The 19,975-nt window shown below is 41.7% G+C and overlaps 2 protein-coding genes across 3 annotated transcripts; both read left to right on the plus strand.

The window, feature by feature from the left end:
• Window positions 1-110: 110 nt before the first annotated feature.
• TRNAU1AP (tRNA selenocysteine 1 associated protein 1) lies at window positions 111-7,305 on the plus strand. 2 transcript variants are annotated; one of them, XM_072426418.1, is made up of 7 exons: window positions 111-178; window positions 2,310-2,407; window positions 3,621-3,720; window positions 4,152-4,204; window positions 5,690-5,840; window positions 6,114-6,147; window positions 7,017-7,305. In XM_072426418.1, exons 1-7 carry the CDS (start codon window positions 155-157, stop codon window positions 7,151-7,153), a joined length of 597 nt encoding a protein of 198 aa, XP_072282519.1. In that variant the 5' UTR covers window positions 111-154; the 3' UTR covers window positions 7,154-7,305. The 2 variants fall into 2 exon arrangements, with proteins under 2 accessions (XP_072282519.1, XP_072282520.1); XM_072426419.1 differs by lacking the exon at window positions 6,114-6,147.
• Window positions 7,306-11,648: 4,343 nt separating this feature from the next.
• PSMC4 (proteasome 26S subunit, ATPase 4) lies at window positions 11,649-19,217 on the plus strand. The gene is made up of 11 exons (XM_072425692.1): window positions 11,649-12,173; window positions 13,622-13,720; window positions 14,387-14,573; window positions 14,778-14,924; window positions 15,556-15,665; window positions 15,764-15,857; window positions 16,333-16,500; window positions 17,146-17,222; window positions 17,388-17,556; window positions 18,207-18,262; window positions 18,984-19,217. The coding sequence occupies exons 1-11, from the start codon at window positions 12,132-12,134 to the stop codon at window positions 19,095-19,097; spliced, it is 1,263 nt and encodes a 420-aa protein (XP_072281793.1). The 5' UTR covers window positions 11,649-12,131; the 3' UTR covers window positions 19,098-19,217.
• Window positions 19,218-19,975: the final 758 nt, after the last annotated feature.

The following is a 19,975-nucleotide window of genomic DNA, read 5'->3' on the forward strand; positions in this document are numbered from 1 at the left end:
ATTAACCCCCTACCTGTAGGCGGAAACTGAGTAATAGCGGATTACTATTGGACAAGAAGTCGTTGTGACGCCCACGTTTCTGAGTGTTACCAATCGCCGATTGGTTGGAGAAAAGTTCTGACGCTAGAGCGAGAGTAGTGAAAGAGTCGCAAACATGGCGAGCCTGTGGATGGGAGATGTGAGTATGGAGAGGGGAGAAAAGCTGCAGGGAGAGCTTTGTGTATCAGAGCTCTATTAAGCGAGCGCCATGCTCTGCCGCGGCCTTCCTGCTTACACTATCGTTATTACCCCCATACAGCTATGCTGAGCCTCATGCACCCTAATCTGGGTGCTTATATACAGCTTTTAGTGTAATTCAGAAGGACAGAGGACACAAATGTGAAGCCCAAATGTTATTTATAAATTCCAAGTGTAGTAATTCTACGTGTATTGGGGATGGTCTGGTTTTTATTGCTGTGTCTCCACTAGGTGAGATTTCCCTTTACTTCCTGTACCGAACACACAACAGGAAGTGAGGAAGCTGTACAGGTCATATACGTGTAGTTGTCACTGGAATAGAAATGTTCTTGCTGTTAGGGTAATATATAAATGCCCTAAAATAAAATCCCTTCTCCTGATCTAACCTCACTGGTATGTACTTAGCTTGATCTGATGGCCTTGATCTGCTTATATCTAGCAGTCTCATTGGCTGCAGGTTCTCCATGGACTTCTATAGGTCTGTGACCTGGGGACAGTCCGTGTCGGTCCCATAGAAGTCTATAGGACTGTAATGCACCGGGTTAGTAAAGATGCCAAGGAACTGTGGCTGAGGTCTGTGTATGACATCAGGAGATTGTGTCTCTATCACAAAGCAGTGAGATGATTCTGATCTCTGGCTATGAATGATTAAACTTCTCCAAATATGCAGGACAAATGCCAGCACTCTCTTTGTTTAGTTTGTCAGGCACTATTTATTGCCCTTGTGTTTCCCCTCGTGCTAAAATCATGAAAAGTAAAAAAGTTAAGTAATGAGTCAATTAGTAAAATTTCACACCAGAGCAAAAAGAGGAAATTTGCGCTGACATTTTATTATTATCCATTATTTATATAGCACCATCATATTATGTAGCGCTGTACAAAGTCAATAGTCATGTCACCAGCTGTCCCTCAAAGGAGCTCACAATCTAACATCCCTACCATAGTCATATGTATTTAATGCAGTCTAAGGGTAATTCTTTGGGGTGTAACTAATTCTGAAGCAACTTGAGGTGGACCTGGAACCATTTTAATTTTTCATTTTCAAGTCATCACTTGTGAGGAAACCTGGATCTTCCAGTATGATCCTGAAACAAACCACAGTCACTGCAAACCCCTTCATCACCAAGAATCAAAAAAGTCCAAATTCACAGCCATGTCATCGTGTTTTGTGACATGAAGGCGTCATTTTGGCAGAATGGGTTCTAGAAGGCACAATAGTGACCCAACATTATTATAAGGAAAACAAAGAGTCAGGAAAAGACAGCAGAAATGTGGGAAATGGTTTCATTCTTCATCAGGACAATGCTCCTTCTCACACAGCACTTTCTGTGACCGACAAACACATGACTACACTGGAACATCCTCCATATTCACCAGATTTGGCACCTTGTGATTTATTTCTTTTTCCTAAATTGAAATCAGTGATTAAAGGAACACACACTTTGTGTCAATGGATGCAGGAAAGAAAAAAGTATCAGAAACTGATCTGCACCTTCCACCTGTGGAAAACAAGACGGCATCAGCGCTTCATTGTGTATGGAGAGAATATTGAAGGCGACAAACATTAGAATTGTCATAGAAATAAATAGAAGTCATTCATTATATCAGTCTCATTATTTCATAGACACCTGAGAATCAAATTCATCTCCTGTGCTTTGCCTTCAAATCCCTCCACAGCTCTTGTCCCACTTACATTTCTGACCCGATAGACAAATTCCCCCCTAGCCGCTCTCTTAGCTCCTCCAATGACCTGCTAATGACTTCCTCACTCATAACCTCATCACACGCACGGATAAAAGGCTTTTCTAGATCTGCCCCCACTCGCTGGAATGGTCTTCCTCATCCTAGTTGACTTGCTCCTACTTTCTGCTCATTTAAAAGACAACTTAAAACTCAACGCTTCAACCTCACCTACCGTCCTCTGTCTCCTAGACCCTTATTACTTCCCACCATTCCATATCCCCTTCCTATTGTGTGATAATGAAATTGTGAGGTGGGAAAAATCAATACATAATTAATACACTTCCATGTTTTTTAATCATTTTGTTGTTTTTTTACCCTCCTTTTCACAGATCGATGAGTCTATGAATGACACTTTCATTACGCAGGCCTTTCAGACGATGGGCGAGAGTGTGCGCAGTGTGAAGATCATACGGAATCGATTCACAGGGTGAGTCATGTGGACGGCAGCTGCCCCTGTTCATAGAAATCTGTCCACTGATATTTCATTTTACTACTGTAAAAACTGCTGGTTACTTGGTTTTGAGATCCCAGCATTTGGGGTCCCAGGTCTATGAACCCCTTTTACCCTTCCTAAATCGCTGGATTTATAATGAGCTGGGACGTTTTAATAACTTCCTGACATTCCTAAGAATGTTTTCCCTAGAAATATTTTTAGGCTGGGTGGGAAAAAGCTGTAGGTGGATGGCAGCCCCTATATTGCAACCCATCCAAAAACAGCCGGGTGGTTACTGATAAGTGCCAGGTGGTGCGCCCAACAAAAAGGGCCCAGGGAGATGTCACAATGTCAGTAACATTGCCCAGCCTGTGATATAATCAGTGTGCTGCATGCAGAAATAAGCATTTCCTTAGTCTCTTCACTGATTTTATTGTTATTTCACATCACAATGCCAAAAGCTGTAGCAGAGGCTGGCATTTGTTTGCAGAAAATTGCCCAGAATTTACATGTTTGTTATTTCTGAGCTGACTCGGGTAGCAAATGGTGACCCTGGAAGATGCATTAACAATGACAAAGGCATTGTCAGAGGAAGTACTGCGATCTTGAAGAGAAAAGGGATAAATGCCTAGAATTGGCCAGGATTAGGGCCAGTAGAGCACTTGGCATAATATGCAGACCCAATCGTCAGATTCCCTCCTCCTTTAAAGCACGATACATGTCATGGGAGAAACGTGGACGGCCAATGTTGATGTTCATTCTAATGCTTGTTGCCTGGCTGATTGGATGCAGCACTTCAGAGTAACTAACATGTAACAGGTATAGAGGGTTGGGATATCACCCCATGTATTTGCTACATTCTTGTTCCTCAGTCCAAAAACAATGAAGCTAGACAAGGCTTACATTTTCAGAAGGAGAACAAAAACACTTTTTCTTATTTCTGTCATGACAGGTGCACTTTATTCACAAATGGTAATTGAATTCCTTAAATACATAGCTGGAGGGTCTGCTGCGGCAGCATTCCTTGGCTGCAAGGAGTGACCAATCGATATGCAGGATCTATGCTGACAAAGTCTTCTCTTACTTTTTTAGGGTGGGGGGTGGGGGAGATAGGTCCTGCTCAACTCGAAAAACAAAAAGTTCAAGATAAAATGTGATGGTGACAATCGGTATTCCAATCACTGAATGCCACATTTTTGTTTTGCAGAGCTCTGGCAGGTTACTGTTTTGTTGAGTTCTCTAGCCAAGAAACAGCGTCGCGATGTCTGATGAACATCAACGGGAAAGTGATCGCCGGAACTAACCCGGTGAGTGCAAAACATTTTGATTCTCTCCAAAAAGAATTTACTGGTGGCGTTCAAAAACCAAAGTTATAAGGGATTCCGCTTTGCTTCTATAGACTCCTAGTGATCATTGCTATACCTAATGAGAAAATGCTGAAACTTGGTGTTACTGCACATTCCAAGGGAGAATATGGGTGTGATAGGAAAGGAGATCATCTTTAGTTAGAAGGTCAGTGTGGGGTTAGCATGAGGGGTAAAAGCCTTTTTTTTTTCTTTGTTTCTTCCCATACATTTATTATCAGGCAGGGATTTCATTATTTATTATAAGGGAGGAATTTAAGCGATTTTTATTTTATTTTTTAATCTGTTTAAATTTTTTAATGTTGAACTTTTTCAGGAATGCTTTTGTAACCAAGATGTCTTGAAATGAACTTACATTTTTTTTTATTTTGTAGCCCAAGAGATTCAAACTGAAACATGCTCTATATACAAAGCCGGTTGACCCCAGGTAATTCATATTGTGGGTTTATTTTATGTTTCTGTACTCCTCTTACAGCCATGCAACACTCATGAGTTTCCAATGACTTCTTAGCTTCATCTTATGCAAGGTTAGGCATTCTCCTGCATCCTGATTGGTCGGTCAGAGATGCCATGGAGCTATGCCATCTCAGACCGACCAATCAGTATGCAGGAGAATGCCTAACGCTGAAGAAGATAAAGCTAAGAAGTCAGTGGCAGCCAGGAAGCTCATGCACAAGAGTTTATCTCGGCACCAATATATGCCGAGAACATACACTAATCTGTGTGTGTAATGTTAAGAAGAAATATTTTTGGCAGCCAGTAAGAAATATTTAGAGAAACACATACATTTTTTTGGCTTTAATTTTGTTCACAACCGTGCAAATCCATATGCATTGGTTTTCTGAATGCATATTATAGTAGATCTATTGATCTATAATCAGACAGGTTCATTATTGCAGAGGGGAGAGGTTATGTTTAAATAAATAAACACACTTGCCTGCCTGATTGTTATTTAAACTGGTATGTAAAATCCCATACATGGGATTTATGTCATCCTAGAAAAAGAGAGTGGTGCACACATAGGAATGGGGACAGGTAAGTGTATTTGAAATTGAGGTAAAGGTATTTTATTGCAGAAGGGACATCAATATTAAAGGACCTGCCAGGGTGCTACTTTTTAAGGGGTAAGGATTTAGTTCTTTTTTAAAACTAAGACTCATTCTGTCACCTAGTGGTTAATTATAACAATAGCACAGCAGGCACAATAGTAAATGCATTATCTTTTAATGAATATTATTTTTAAACAGTATTTATATAGCACCAACATATTATGCAGTGCTGTACATTAAAAATGGGTTACACATCACAAACAGATACAGACAGTGACACAGGAGGAAGAGGACCCTGCCCAGAGTAGCTTACAATGAATACAATTGGAATGGACATGGGAGTTCTTTAAACATACACCCGATGGGGTCTTCTCTTTAGTAAAAGCCTACCTCCCAGTAATGTTTCATAATAAGGATATAGTTCCATCTTAAATCTTGCATATGAGTTTATAAGACGTATTCGGTGGAAGCTGTTAGAAGATGAACTCTGTCTTCCTAGTACAAGAATCTCTTCATATACAACATGGCTAATGTGTAAAACCATGTAGGACACATCAAACCCTCTCCAGCACCACAACGTCCTGCCTGCAGCACCAAATTCTCCCCTCACAAGCAGAACAGATTTTTCCTTTATTTGTCTTTCCTGCCTCTCTATTGTGAGAGAAGAAAATACCAAATTTTTGGGGGTATTGGGTACATGGCACACGCTTTTTTTGTCTTGTGACAGTTCTGGTGTTCACTGATTAGCTGAGGGCAGTTCTGTGAGCCCAGCCTGTAGCTCCTATGGCCATATTGTCACAGGACATGAGTGTATTTTAGATATGAAAGAATTGTCCATCTGACTTTGTGTTTTTTTTTTCCAGCCCACCAGTAAGGGACCCAGCAGCAGAATACATGCAAGCCTTCAATTACTACACCCAGCAGTTCCAGCAAATGCTCTCCAACTGGAAGTATGACCCTAAAAGCAATGCATACAGCTATCAGCAGTACGGCTACACCGCCAACACCTGGCAGGTATATACCTGGGACAGTGCTGGGTGTCTAGAGTTCTACATCCTTCTACCTCAGGGGTGACAAACTCAAAAGTGGACCAAAATTAAAAACTTAGACAAAGTCGCGGGCCAAACTTGAATTTTATATAAAAAATTGAGTTTGACACCCCTGTTCTCTTTGGAACACTGGACCATTGAGTAAATGTAGGATTGGCCAGAAGGGGTCGATGGTCTGGAAGATTTCTGTTTGATTTTATATAAGTTGTCATAAATTGGTTTTCTTTTATTGTCACAGGCACCAGAAGAAATCAGCGAGGAGGCCCTAGAAGGTAAGGTTTGATTTTGGATGCTTTATAGGTATAATATAAAAATATTTACAGAAATTAGATTCTTAGCATAGGGAAGTTAATGAGTATAAACAAGTCTTTAAAAGCACATCTATACATTTGACATCTCGCCGCAGTGAGCGGTAGTGGTACTCTTCATTGTAGTCTACTTTCATTCTTTATTGAGCTGCTGGGACATGCTGCATGTAGTTCTTATAGAGGTAGCAGTTGCCTGGCATGAGATTGTGCTAATTGCATCGCAACCTCATGGCCAATGTGAAAACAGCCTAGGTGGAATAGACAGGGGAAGGATTTATAATTATAACAGTTCAGATTTATTTGTGAAGCAGCACAGCCATGGCAGAAAAGCATGCTGCAGAGAAAAACCCTTGCTGTCTGTACAGAAGCAGTGATTTCCCTGCAACAGGTCTAACACATCCCTTGCTAAAACTATATTTCTTGGATCAACAAAGCTCATGCTACACGCTGAGATTATAGCACTAATTGCATCTCAGCAGCATGCTGGCAGAGGACATGTCTGCTTGGGCCGTGGCTGTTTTTAAAGACTTCACACACTCGCATTCATTTCCAATTTGTTGTGCATATTTGTAATTATAAGTTATTATAATTATTATACCTATACATCAGTGTTCTCCCCTAGCTGGGTGCAACACCTAGAACTTTTTAGTAACCACCCGACTGATTTTGGGTGTTTATTAAAAACTGGGTTACAAATACAGGGGCCGCCACCCACCTACAGCTTCTTCCCGCCCAAAAAAAAAGTCTGTGGTGAATACTGTGTATACACAAGCAAGCTTTTGTTTCAGGGATTTGCATGAATTTAATCAATCACACTTTTTTATCTTCTCCAGATCCCATCCCACAGCTGGACGTGGATGAGGCTAACAATGAATTCATGGCACAGAGTGAAGAGCTGTATGATGCTTTAATAGACTGCCAATATCAGCCGCTGGACACCGTCACCTCCAAGGTCGTCCCGGAAGCCTGACCACCTCCATATTGGCACTGCCGTCTTATAGACTGTACTTTGCGATTTATTCCCCTAAAAAGGAAAATTCATTTTGTTTAAAAAAAATTGTGTAAAATGTCATTTGTACGCATTTTGTTATTTAATATTATTAAAAAATTATTTACTTTTTATTTTGCAGTTAGTTATAAACTTCCATAACTTTTCTAGGTTAGTAAATATACTGCATTTACCCGCTGTTCTTACAAGCAGGTGGCATACAATGTAAGCCTGTCCATGCCTATTGTGACTTCATTTTGAACACGACTCCCTCTCTCCTGTATCCTTATCCCCCATATTCCCCACTCTCTTCCCTCTGCTTGGAAGTGTAAATGTGGAGCCCAACTTTCCCCTGCTGTCCCCTTCTAGCTTCACTTACGGGGCCTGATTTATTTAAGCACTGAAAGACTGGAGAGGATATACTTTCATCTGGGAAAATGGGTGATCTGTACCTGTAAAGGATCCGGTCCAGGACTAAAAACATTTGCTAACAAATAGCAAATGACTTTTATGAAATCTATTCCAGGTTTGATTGATCACCCAGATTCACCGGTGAAAGTGTATCCCTTGTCCTTGTTGGAATGTTGACAACACATGGACACAATTGGAAAACAGGAACAGAGCATTGTCTGACTCAGGAAGCAGCTTCACAAGGCCATAAACAACAGGGTTATTTTGTAGGTTTGGATTTAAAAATATTAATAATTGTAAGCATATTATTATCATCCAGTTTTTATATAGTGCCAACATATTATGCAGTGCTGTACAAAGTCCATAGTCATGTCTTTTTTTTACACTCCAAGGTCAATTTTTTTGGGGGAAGCCAATTAACCTAACTGCATGTTTTTGGAATGTGGGAGAAAACGCAAACCTGCAAACTCCATGCAGATAGTGTCCTGGCCAAGATTTAAACCTTGGACCCGGCACTGCAAAGGCAAAACTGCTAACCACTGAGCCACCGTGCTGCCGTGATAGGTTTCTTCTACCTCCTTCAATTGCAGGTATTACATCCAGAGAGATCCCATAGCTGTAGTCATGCGTAGGTGGAGCAGATTTGCCTAAATGGCTACCTGTAGATAGATGTCACTGGTAAGAACGTCAATATTTTCCCGCTGGCTGATTCTGCACAGTAAGACTATTTTCCACCTTGTGGGTCCCTGTCTGTATTTCCAGGCTGCTTCCATTGATCCCTCCTCTGCCTGGTATGAGCAGTCTGTATTTATATGTGATGTGGTGTCATATTAGTACCATATCATATGTTACCTCCAACCCATCCACTATTTACATGAACCTGGTGCTATTAACGTGTTCATTACCAGGATGTGACCCTTCATTCTGTTCCCATCCCATTTCCCTTTAATTTTGTTTCCTCTGATGTTATATAATGAATCTTGCTGAGAAAAAAAACTTAAAGCAAACCTAAATTCAAAATTTTTAGTTTACATAAAAGGGTGCAGCACCTCCCCTTTCTGTCTTGATTGCTGCAGCAAAGCCTCTCGGGAGGCTCTTGGCTGCTCCTTCTAATGTTGGGCATGCGCGGATCGAGTCCTTTCTTTATTGGAAAAAAGATTTGCCGATCTCCCGCATGCGCAGTGAGATCGGCAATCTTTCTCCTCATCTATGTCACCCAATCTCGCGCCTGTGCAGTGCAAGATGGGGTGACGCAGTTAGAAAAACGCGGAAGAAAACATTGGCGTCTGGCGCTTCCTCTGCAGCGGGACAACACAGGATCCAAAATAAGAAACCTTCCAATGGATCTGCGGGAGATAAGGTTTTTTTTTTTTGAGTTTAGTTCTGCTTTAAATATGGCTTTATTGATGAATGGGCTGTAGAGAACACAAATGGGCATCATGGATTTGTAATGTAGCCCCAATAAAAGGGTTGTGGTGTGTTCCAGTACTAAGTTTGCAGACTGAATTGCTTGCAAATCAAACTGGTTACACTTGGTGTTGGTGCTGAAATATAATGGGCAGGAGTCTATTCTGAGGCTTGTGTTCGCCAACAAAAGGAAGCTGGGGAGAACTCTGAGCCGTGATCATAGAAAATATCTTATGGCAGACAGAGTTATGGATTTTCTTACACATATTGGGAGAGAGAAAATGAATGAGGAAACTTGTGTTCCTTCAACTCTGTCTCATCAAGCCATATATTTATTAACCTGGAATATTAGACAAAAGCACAGCCATGCTACAGTCACTCACAACAGCCACTGATGTGACATTTTCTTGGTAAGCAACTGCACCTTTTTTTCTCCACTTGTATGATATGTGTAAAGATAGGGATGAAAGTTCAAAACTTTAAGGACAACTGGGTCCATCCTTAGTTCACAAAAAGATAAAAAAGGATAAAAAAAAGGTAGGTCTAAATGATGAAAAAAAAAGTCACTATTTTCACAAAAAATAAAGCCTGGCTCCTGGCCAAAGTCTGCCATTATGTTTGTAGTAAAGGTAGTGGCTTACTCTTCTTGATCGATGACAGAACCAGTCATTGCATTTTTGATGCGTTCATTAACAACATACTAATGGTTTTTTGGGTGATTTTCACTCTCATTGCCATTTAAAAAAAGTAGTTAAGCCTCTGACATCTATAACTCAAGAGAAGAAAATTACTTCAAATGATGCTGAGGGCATAAGGGTTCTGCTGTCTGTCGAGCAATATGGCAGCTACCTTAGCCCATCACATTAAAGAAAATCTGCTCTTTCTGAGTAAAAATGGGGCATAACTAATACAATTTCGGGAGCCTCAACCCTTCTGAATATACATCCAAACACCACCCACCCCACTGCAATATTCCAAGGTGTGGTCTTAGACCTACACCCACCTTTACTCTGGTGCTAACATACTGAACTCAATGAAGTTTATTAATAATAATAATAATATCACTAGCTGTCCCTCAAAGGAGCTCACAATTTAATGTCTCTACCATAGTCATATATCATAGTAAAAGGGTAATTTTGGGAAGCCAGTTAACCTAACTGCATGTTTTTGGAATTACATTTGATGTTTGGAATCTATGAGAACTATGAGCGAGTATCTGGCATGAAACTTTGTAGGGACGCACAATTATAGACACGCAATACAATTGGATGAGTTTTATGAAGGTTTTATTGCTCTGCTACTGCCAAGCTGCGTGTTCTGTTCTTTAGTGATGGAAGAAGAAAGGACGAGCGGGGAGGGGGGAGGACCAACAGACGGTGACCCATAAGGGGACAACAAAAGCCCTCTTAGTGGTCGGTCATTTAGTGCTCCCACAATGCAAATTGCTCTGCAATGCCATGAGACATCGAATGATACATTTTCACCCATCACATCCAATGATTAATATTAATAAACATGATTCATATAATATCTTACCAGCGCTGTACAATATATAGGGAATGTAAATGACAGACAGAGACAGACACAGGAGGAGGAGAGGACGCTGCCCCAAAGAGCTTACAATCTAGGAGGTGGGGGAAGTATCACACATAGGAGGGGGATATGGAATGGTTGGAAGTAGTGAGGGTGAGGAGACAGAAGGAGACGGGTAGGTGAGGTTGAAGCGTTGGGTTCTAGGTGTTTTTTAAATGAGCAGAAAGTAGGCGCAAGTGGAATAGGACGAGGAGACCATTCCAGAGAAAGGGGGCAGCTCTAGAAAAGTCGTGCGTGTGAGGAGGTTATGAGTGAGGAAGTCGTTAGTAGGTCATTGGAGGAGTGAAGAGAGCGGCTAGGGGGGGATTTTTCTATCAGGGCAGAAAGGTAAGTGGGACAAAAACTGTGAAGGGACTTGAAGACCTGAAATACCCATCAGGTCTTCAGGGAAAACCCCTTCTATAGTTCCCATATCCACAGATCACAATATATTAGTGTGGTGGTCAGTAGGAAGAATTCCTCTTACATTGCTGGCCATTGGAAAGAATGTCACCATTACAGATACCCAAAAACATCACTGGTGTCACCTAAACTGATCTGAGAGGTGCAAACTGCCAGATTGTAAGCTCTTCGGTTTATACTGGAGTGGTGCAAAGGGAATTATACAAGGTGGGTGGGGAACAGCTCCCTCTGCTGGCAGCACCATCTCAATACAGAAACATAGAAGATGCAAGTGCAGGCAGAGAGGAGAGGGCCGGATCTTACCGCTCCGGGGGCCAATGTGCCCTGCGGGCCGTAGGTTGGGACCCCAGCTGAAGTGCTGACCGGCAAACTAATGGCAGCACCCTATGCCCATCTGATTAAAGGCGATCCACTCTGAGTGGCAATAAGGCCTCAAAGTGGAACTAAAGCAAATGAATGACACTTAGCTTTAATCCTGCTGGGTCCTCCCGCCTTGTCCTGGAATTGCTCTTCTTCCCGGTGCTGAGGCGGTGCCCACGTCTTCTCTCTCCTCTTCCTCTGGCAGACTGCAGCCTGGCGCTTGTTGTTTAAACCCCTCCACTGTCATCCACTCGTCATCCAATCACAGGTAACCTCCACCAACTCAATACAATACAGCTCCACCGCCCCTGGAGCTGTATCTCCCTAGCAACAGTCTCTAGGTAACAGTCTCTAGGTGATGGTCTTCAGGCCCTCTTGGGGGCGGACTACGTACAAATCAGGATTAACGCTAGATATTGACTTTTTTACATATCAAAACAAGTCCAATTTCTCTGGTTACACAACCGGAAGAGAAACTAAATTTCTGCAACGTTTCCCTTCTGATGCTAATTTATTGTAACACTGACAGTAAGCTCCAGGCCTCCCAAAACTGTAAAACTTGACCCATACATTTATTTTCACTGGGTTGTTTACTTCTGGGTTCTGCTCACGTGACCTGAGCTCTACCACTTGAGTAACAAGTAACGTCTGCACACCACGTGACGAAGAGCTTGATGGCGCTGTTCATATGACGAAGAGTTTGATGGCGCTGTTCATATGACGTCACCGTCGCACCGGAAGTAGTCTGTATTGGTCGGCCCCGCAGTGACACAGGGAAACTCGGAGAATGGAGGAGATCGGTATCGTGATAGAGAAAAGCAGCGGACAGGTAGTGGGGACTCGGAGTGCGGTGGACGGGTTTATGGGAATTCTCTATTGTCCTAACTAACCATTCACCTATAGTAAGATACTGACATAACCCCGTGGAGGAAGAGCAGAGGCCGGGCTGTCATGGCTGGCTGTCTTATAATACCGGGAGGGTGTCCTCCCTTTTCTGCAAGGCTCATTCACAATGTGCAGACTCAGCTAAGCCAATCATACAATGTACAGTCACTTCTAGGAGGGCAACACATGGGGGGAGGGGGTTATTATTATTAAACAGGATTTATATAGCGCCAACATATTACACAGCGCTGTACATTAAATAGGGGTGACATATGACAGTGATACAGGAGGAGGAGAGGACCCGAAGAGCTTACAATCTAGGAGGTGGGGGAAGTGTCACACAATAGGAGGGGGATATGGAATGGTGGGAAGTAGTGAGGGTTTAGGAGACAGAAGAAGATCGGTAGATGAGGTTGAAGCGTTGTTTTTTTTTTTTAAATGAGCAGAAAGTTGGAGAAAGCCGAATAGGATGAGGAATACCATTCCGGAGAGTCGGGGCAGCTCTAGAAAAGTCTTGGAGCCCTGCGTGTGATGAGGTTATGAGTGAGGAAGTCATTAGTAGGTCATTGGAGTAGCGGAGAGAGCGGCTAGGGGGCAATTTTCCTATCAGGGCAGAAAGGTAAGGGTGCCAAGAACTAAGGAGGGATTTGAGGGCAAAGCACAGGAGATGAATTTGATTCTCAGGTTATACACTGGGCAGTCTATTAAAATTCACAACAGCTTTGGATTGCATGACATACATGTATGTATGCATGTGTATATAGAATTGTTGTGTTATACTGCCCCCACCTCCTAGATCCCACTTACCTTTCTGTCCTGATAGAAAAATATCCCCCTAGCTTCTTTTCGCTCCGCCAATGGCCTGCTAATGACTTCCTCACTCATAACCTCATCACACGCATGGCTAATAAATGTATTTTGCTGCATAATATGCCAGAACCGATGACATTGGCAGAAGCTGGAAGACGAAAAAAAGAAGATAACGGCGCCCATAAGAGTTCTCTAAAACTAGATTTTAAAACAATTGCAATATATCAGCTTTGCTTATCCTAATGCAGTATGTGACCTTGTAATATGCTGAATAAGGTATCGTCAGGTTCTTGCTGATACATGGCAATACACATGGCATGAATAAATATACCACAAGGCTGGGAAGCTCAGCTGAGGCTCAGATGTAGATCGGGTGTAATGCCGTCCCTTGATTGCTTTGGAGATTTTTCCTATGTGCTCTGTTTCTGTTCCTATTGACTTATACAGAGAAAGGAAAGCAACCCAGATGGGCAAAGTTATAAATTTCTTTCTTATGCCCCAATGAGTGCAGATGTGTAAATTATGTTTTTTTAATGTCTGAATACAAGAAGCATCTTTATATTTCCTGTTTCTCTATACCAGGATGATGTTCCCTCCCTGACATCTTCTCGTCCCGTCACGGCTCTCTCCTTCCTCGGTCCGGAGCCGGAAGATTTGGAGGATCTGTACAGCCGGTACAAGGTGAACTTTCCTTAAACATTTTACAAAAAATCTTAGTCTTAGATTTGTGTTCTCTCAGTGAACTTTATTACTGTCACAAAGGGGAGGGGCTGACCAACAACTAAGGGTTATGATGAACACAACAGATTCTCTTTATGGAGGTCTGATGGCTCTGCTATCCTGAAATATGAACTTATTATAACACTTTATGCACTACTCATGTTAACCAAATAAAAAAAAAAGGGCAGCATGGTGGCTCATTGGTTAGCACTCTGGTCTGTGCAGCGCCGGGTCCCAGGTTTGAATCTCAGCCAGGACACTATCTGCATGGAGTTTGCAGGTTCTCCCTGTGTTTGTGTGGGTTTCCTCCGGGTGCTCCAGTTTCCTCCCACATTCCAAAAAACATGCAGTTAGATTAATTGGCTTCCTCTCAAAATTGTCTTTAGACTGTGATAATGACATATAACTATGGTAGGGACATTAAATTGTGATCTTCTTTGAGGGACAGCTAGTGACATGACTGATGCATCCAATCAGATTCTTAAAGTGTTTACAGGTCTGAACCAATCAAGCTTGAGAACATTCACAGGACAAAGTTAATAGATTGCCAACCAAAATGGTAGATGTTTTCCAAAACAATATTGTAAAGCCTTTGTACGATTTTTTTTTTTTTTGTGTTTGTGTCAGAAACTGCAACAAGAGTTGGAATTCCTGGAGGTTCAGGAAGAGTACATTAAAGATGAGCAGAAGAACCTGAAGAAGGAATTCCTCCATGCCCAGGAGGAGGTGAAGCGTATCCAGAGTATTCCTCTGGTCATTGGACAGTTTCTGGAGGCGGTGGATCAGAACACAGCCATTGTAGGATCCACAACCGGTACGAACCATCATTCTGTTGACCAAATATCCTGATGTTTCAAACTATACAACCTCTGCCTTGGCATAAGTTTTGTATACCTGTCTTTATATTTTTTTTCTAGTCTGTATATCATGAAGTAACAGGTTCTCTTTAATATGTAGTTTAGTAGGTAAAAATTCCCTCTTTACCATCTTTACTGAGCTGTGCAAATTTTTTCCATAGGTTCCAATTATTATGTGCGGATATTGAGTACCATCGATCGGGAGCTGCTTAAGCCAAATGCCTCCGTCGCTCTTCACAAGCACAGCAATGCTCTGGTTGATGTTCTTCCTCCGGAGGCTGACAGTAGTATTATGATGCTGACATCAGGTAACACTCCTTCAATGGGCACCAATAGTTTATATCCTGCAAAAGCCTGGACGATAGATCTGGTTGTGAGCTTACCCTGTCTGACAGGTTCCTTGCAAGTTACCAGTAAATTAATATTTATATGGAAAGGTACTGCTGTATCTCTGATACCATTTTGTCTAGGTTTTATTGTTGAGAAAAAAAAATACCTTTATTTTTGGGTACTATATATTTGGCCCAGTGCCTAATATATTTTAATAAAATAGAACATATTAGAAATTGTAAGTGGGTGTCAGCCCCTGTATTGTGACCCAACTCTTCAAAAACCACCCATAAACAGCTGGGTAGTCACTGAAAATTGCCGGGTGGTGCACCCGCTCAAAATGGGTCTGGGGAGAACTCCATAAATGTGCATTACTCTTCACTTGTTTTGCGACTTAAGCACTTACAACACTAATATGAACCGTGACCCTGGTCAGGTAACTACCCTCTCTTCCAGAGATAGTGTTATTTATGCCGAAGTGGCAAGAGCGTCATAAGGCCTCACACCATGGCTTGCATTTTGTGAACAATTTGCTGTGGTCTCTGCTCTCCATTATTATTAACCTTTCAGTATCACGCATGTCTCAGTGATGTGTTGTTGCCTCCGCAGACCAGAAACCAGACGTCTTGTATTCAGACATCGGAGGCATGGATATCCAGAAACAGGAAGTCCGTGAGGCTGTGGAGTTGCCATTAACACACTTTGAGCTCTATAAACAGGTAGGTTTTGCCCCAGGTTATACAGGGGACATTCACTGGAATCATAAATGATTATGACGCCAATGCTAAACTGGCTTTCCTTTCCTTGTGCTGTTCAGATCGGTATTGATCCACCCCGCGGAGTGCTGATGTACGGACCTCCTGGTTGTGGGAAGACTATGCTGGCCAAAGCTGTGGCTCATCACACTACAGGTGTGTTAACATATACAATGGTTGCATAGGTATTCTTCAGGGTTCAACCTGACCTAAATAAAGCATTTTACTACTTAAAGATGAATTCCCAACATGTATTAACATGTCACTGAAAATTTTTACATGTCTTTTTGTAATGCAGGTATAACTTTGGCCTATTTAATAATCAGCAGCAGACTGGACTTTGGAGTGGGTTGGGGGGGTAGGTGCCAGTCAGGGTGACATGATGAGAGAGGGAAACTGATCCATGTTCTATTCATTTATTCCATTCAATGTGGGTTTGGAAATGATCAATCCTAATTGCTTGGCAGCAGCAGGCAAAAGTCAAGTCACCATCCTATTTCATATCAGGTTGCCTGAGGTTTAGCTTTCTTCCTCACGACCTTCCTTTACTTTAGTCTGTTTTTTTTTTCTAAATTTGAGTATAGTTGCCCTTGGAATATCTACTGACAATCTCACCTTTGTAAAATCACAGCTGCTTTCATTCGTGTGGTGGGCTCAGAGTTTGTCCAGAAATACCTGGGTGAGGGTCCTCGTATGGTGAGAGACGTCTTCAGGCTCGCCAAAGAGAACGCCCCGGCCATCATATTTATTGATGAAATTGATGCTATTGCCACAAAGCGGTTTGATGCACAGACAGGAGGTGAGTAGATTTAAATCTTCAAAGGTAAATGTGTTGTGTGCCACATTTTTATCCCTCTAAACATATGGGAGATTGAAATAAACCTGTCAACAATTCATTGTTCCCCCCAACTACTACTCTTGGCTGATCATGGCTATAGCTGCACTGAAATGCCAAGAGTGTTGTCACAGTTCATCTCTGCTGAACTACAGAATTTCCTATTTGCTCCATACATTGGGAGAATGTCCACAAAATTCTAGCAGGAATAACAAAACTGCCTTCATTGCACAGCCTTGCCTTTTTTCCTGCTGGATTACAGAACTAATGTCTATGGTGAACAATGCATCTCACCACGGGAAGCATTTATATGTCTGCATCTTGTTAAGTCATCCACTTGAATGTTTATATACCCAATTTTGGGGTTATTAAAACATTTAAAGGTTGTTTTTGCTAGTTTCCTGGTTTTGTTTTTGAGTGAGTGGGTTTAATTCCAACAATGAACCCATAGGGATTTTCACCTCTTCCTTCCTTCTTTTATTCTTTTTACAGACCTAGCATAAAACATGCAAACCTTTCTCTGTGTTATCCAATTCAAGATGAAAGGTTTAGGCTTGATTATAGCTTCAGTCCTCACTAGCTTCATCACATCTGTTTCTGTCCTTACAGCTGACAGAGAGGTACAGAGAATTCTGCTGGAGCTCCTGAATCAGATGGATGGCTTTGATCAGAATGTCAATGTGAAGGTAAGGTAGCCTTGTCTGCTGATTTCAAATGAACTTAAAAGAATCAGATGCTTTAATACTTGGATGGGTTAAGGTGCAAGACCTACTCTTTTTTAGAGGGGGGCTGATATAAAGACATCCCGAGCAGCTTTTTTAAAATATTGCCTTCATTTTCCTACCCCCCAGGTCATCATGGCCACAAACAGAGCTGACACTTTGGATCCAGCGCTTCTACGACCTGGCCGCTTGGATCGAAAGATCGAATTCCCACTGCCCGACCGAAGGCAGAAACGTCTCATCTTTACCACCATCACCAGTAAGATGAACTTGTCTGAAGAAGTGGACCTGGAAGATTGTATCCTTTGTGCAGGGCTGTTACTAAGAGCTGGGTTGCTTGGCATTCTTTGGGGAAATTTAAGGCCTGGATGATTTTATATTTTCATCCTCTGTGTCCCATTTCTGGGACCCTCTGTTAGAAATTTGACTTTCAGTAGCTCGTGCATTTAGTTCTAAATATTCCATATTGATTTAGGTGGTCTGCGTGACGTGAGAAGTTCTACACATTTAGCAGTTTGTGGGTGAAAGTGCTTGACAACAAGTAAACCCTCCTCATTTCCTGGCTCCAGGATGCTCAGCTTCTTTTAGCCTGTCACTCCCAAGCTCAGCTGGCTCTTGCCAGCCCTTTCATTTATTGCATTTTAGTTCAATCATAGTGTCTCCTGTTGGGGAGCTGTGATGTTTTTGAAGATATGTACAGCACCCTCTTAGCCTCCATCACCAACCATTATCTGCCTAAAATGCATAGACAAGCACAAAGACACCATGGATACGTAATGAAAAATGTCATCAGCATGTTGATGAGATGGGAGGAGTAAACAAGGAAACTATATACATAAAGGATGTTAAATTTCTTCTTTGCATGTGTGTTCGCTCAGTGTTAGATATAATACGGTAAGCATCTGTAGAGTGGATTAAATCAAGTTGAACTCCTTGACTGCTCCGCAGATGTTGCGCGTCCCGATAAAATTTCTGGAGCAGATATCAACTCTATTTGCCAAGAGGTAGGTACAATTTTCTCAAGAAGTGACCTAAATCACCCATCACCCATACTTCAGTTGTAAGAGATGTGCTTTTAGCTTGTTCCTACTGCTATAACCAAAATCTCTCTTATCTCTGAAAATATAAATTACTCAATCTGTCATGACATTTAGGTGTGAACTCCAAACAATACAGGTGAAATAGATATATGGAGTTCTTTTACCTGCCAAAGGATTTGTATTTCTGTTTTCCCAGTATTTACACAGCTTTGCAACCCAACATATTATGCTGCACTGCAGGAGATCTAGGTCTTTTTTTTGTTCTGCAGCTCAGTAATGCGCACAGACCTGTGACAGGACAGTATAGGGAAAAGCAGCAAATTAAGGAATTCATCTCTGTCATTACTCCCCCCCTAGGAGCTTGTTCCTTGTACATCAGCACACCTGATTGAATCATTATGGTGGTTCAGCTATACAGGGTTTGCAAGAGGCTAATTTTAGGTTATATTCTATTTCTTAGCACAGGTTAATTTGTGTTTTTTATAATTTCCTATACTTCAGCTTTAAACCAGGTCTATTTCCTCGCCACAAAACAGGTAAATGGCAATTTTGCATGGATGACTTAATGATTGCAATCGACTAGTATATCTGTGTCTCAATTCTAAAGGCCTGAGAATTCTGTCCTGTTCCTGTATTGATCAACTAGACATGTTGCACTCCTCATAATGCATTTCTCCATTTCCAGGGTGGTATGCTCGCTGTACGTGAGAACCGCTATATAGTTCTGGCCAAGGACTTTGAGAAAGCATACAAGACCGTGATCAAAAAGGATGAGCAAGAACACGAGTTCTACAAGTAACCGTTACCCGACTTCTCTGTGTCAAGCCTGATTGGTTTTTCCTGTTTTCTTTCATTTTATTAGCGTCTGTTTGGGCGGTATGTCAAATAATAAAAAAGCTCTGGTCAGCTGGTGAAGGTCCGTGGTTTTACATTGTTGGTACTGTCGGTCAAAAGTTAGTTATTACTTCTCATTCTATTAGTATTTAGAAAACCTCTTTTTAGGTTTTCCCCTTCCCCCATCCCTTCTCTGCCCTTTCCACACTTATTATTATTACTATTAAACAGGATTTATATAGCGCCAACATATTGGGCTTCAGCGGTGTCCCTAACCTTCACTTATTCCTGCCACTCTATGGGGTTGCATTATCACAATTTGTAGGCTCACAGTACTCCTCGATCGAGTAATGCTCACTTATAAGGCTAAAGACTTTGTAAAGTGCTGTGTAATATGTCAGTGCTATATAAATACTGTGTAATAATATTATGAGCATGAAACCTAGATATTACCTTATAAAAGTAGCCGTGACATTATAAAAAAGCTGCACAAACCTGGGAGAGGTAGCAAAGCTATTGGAGGTACCCCACCAGGCCCACCCACTACAGGCTGCCTGTAGGAAATGATATAAGACTAGTAACTCTGCACAAGGAGGCATAACGGCAATGACTGCTCCTTATTCACTAAGGATTTACTACAAAGTAAAAAAATTAACACTAAGGCTATGTACACGTCAGATAAAAGTTGTTTGAAACAAACGATAAACTACCAATCGTTGACAAGAATAATGCCTAATGACAGCAAAACAAGGGATGTCACTTGTAATAAACGACCATCCTGGCGGATCTTTTCGTGTGTTGATGGGTTGCTATCTACCGTGTGTACAGTTGTTTACTGTTTTG

This window comes from Pyxicephalus adspersus, chromosome 11, assembly GCF_032062135.1.
Source record: "Pyxicephalus adspersus chromosome 11, UCB_Pads_2.0, whole genome shotgun sequence".
NCBI lineage: Eukaryota > Metazoa > Chordata > Amphibia > Anura > Pyxicephalidae > Pyxicephalus > Pyxicephalus adspersus.

Bases quoted from the DNA above. Each gene is read 5' to 3' on its own strand.
- TRNAU1AP (XM_072426418.1), top strand. From the start codon at position 155: ATGGCGAGCCTGTGGATGGGAGAT. The intron at 3,721-4,151 runs GTGAGTGCAAAA...TTTATTTTGTAG, and splicing joins TGATCGCCGGAACTAACCCG to CCCAAGAGATTCAAACTGAA. The intron at 5,841-6,113 runs GTATATACCTGG...TTATTGTCACAG, and splicing joins ACACCGCCAACACCTGGCAG to GCACCAGAAGAAATCAGCGA.
- PSMC4 (XM_072425692.1), top strand. From the start codon at position 12,132: ATGGAGGAGATCGGTATCGTGATAGAGAAAAGCAGCGGACAG. The intron at 14,925-15,555 runs GTAACACTCCTT...TTGCCTCCGCAG, and splicing joins TATTATGATGCTGACATCAG to ACCAGAAACCAGACGTCTTG. The intron at 18,263-18,983 runs GTAGGTACAATT...CTCCATTTCCAG, and splicing joins TCAACTCTATTTGCCAAGAG to GGTGGTATGCTCGCTGTACG.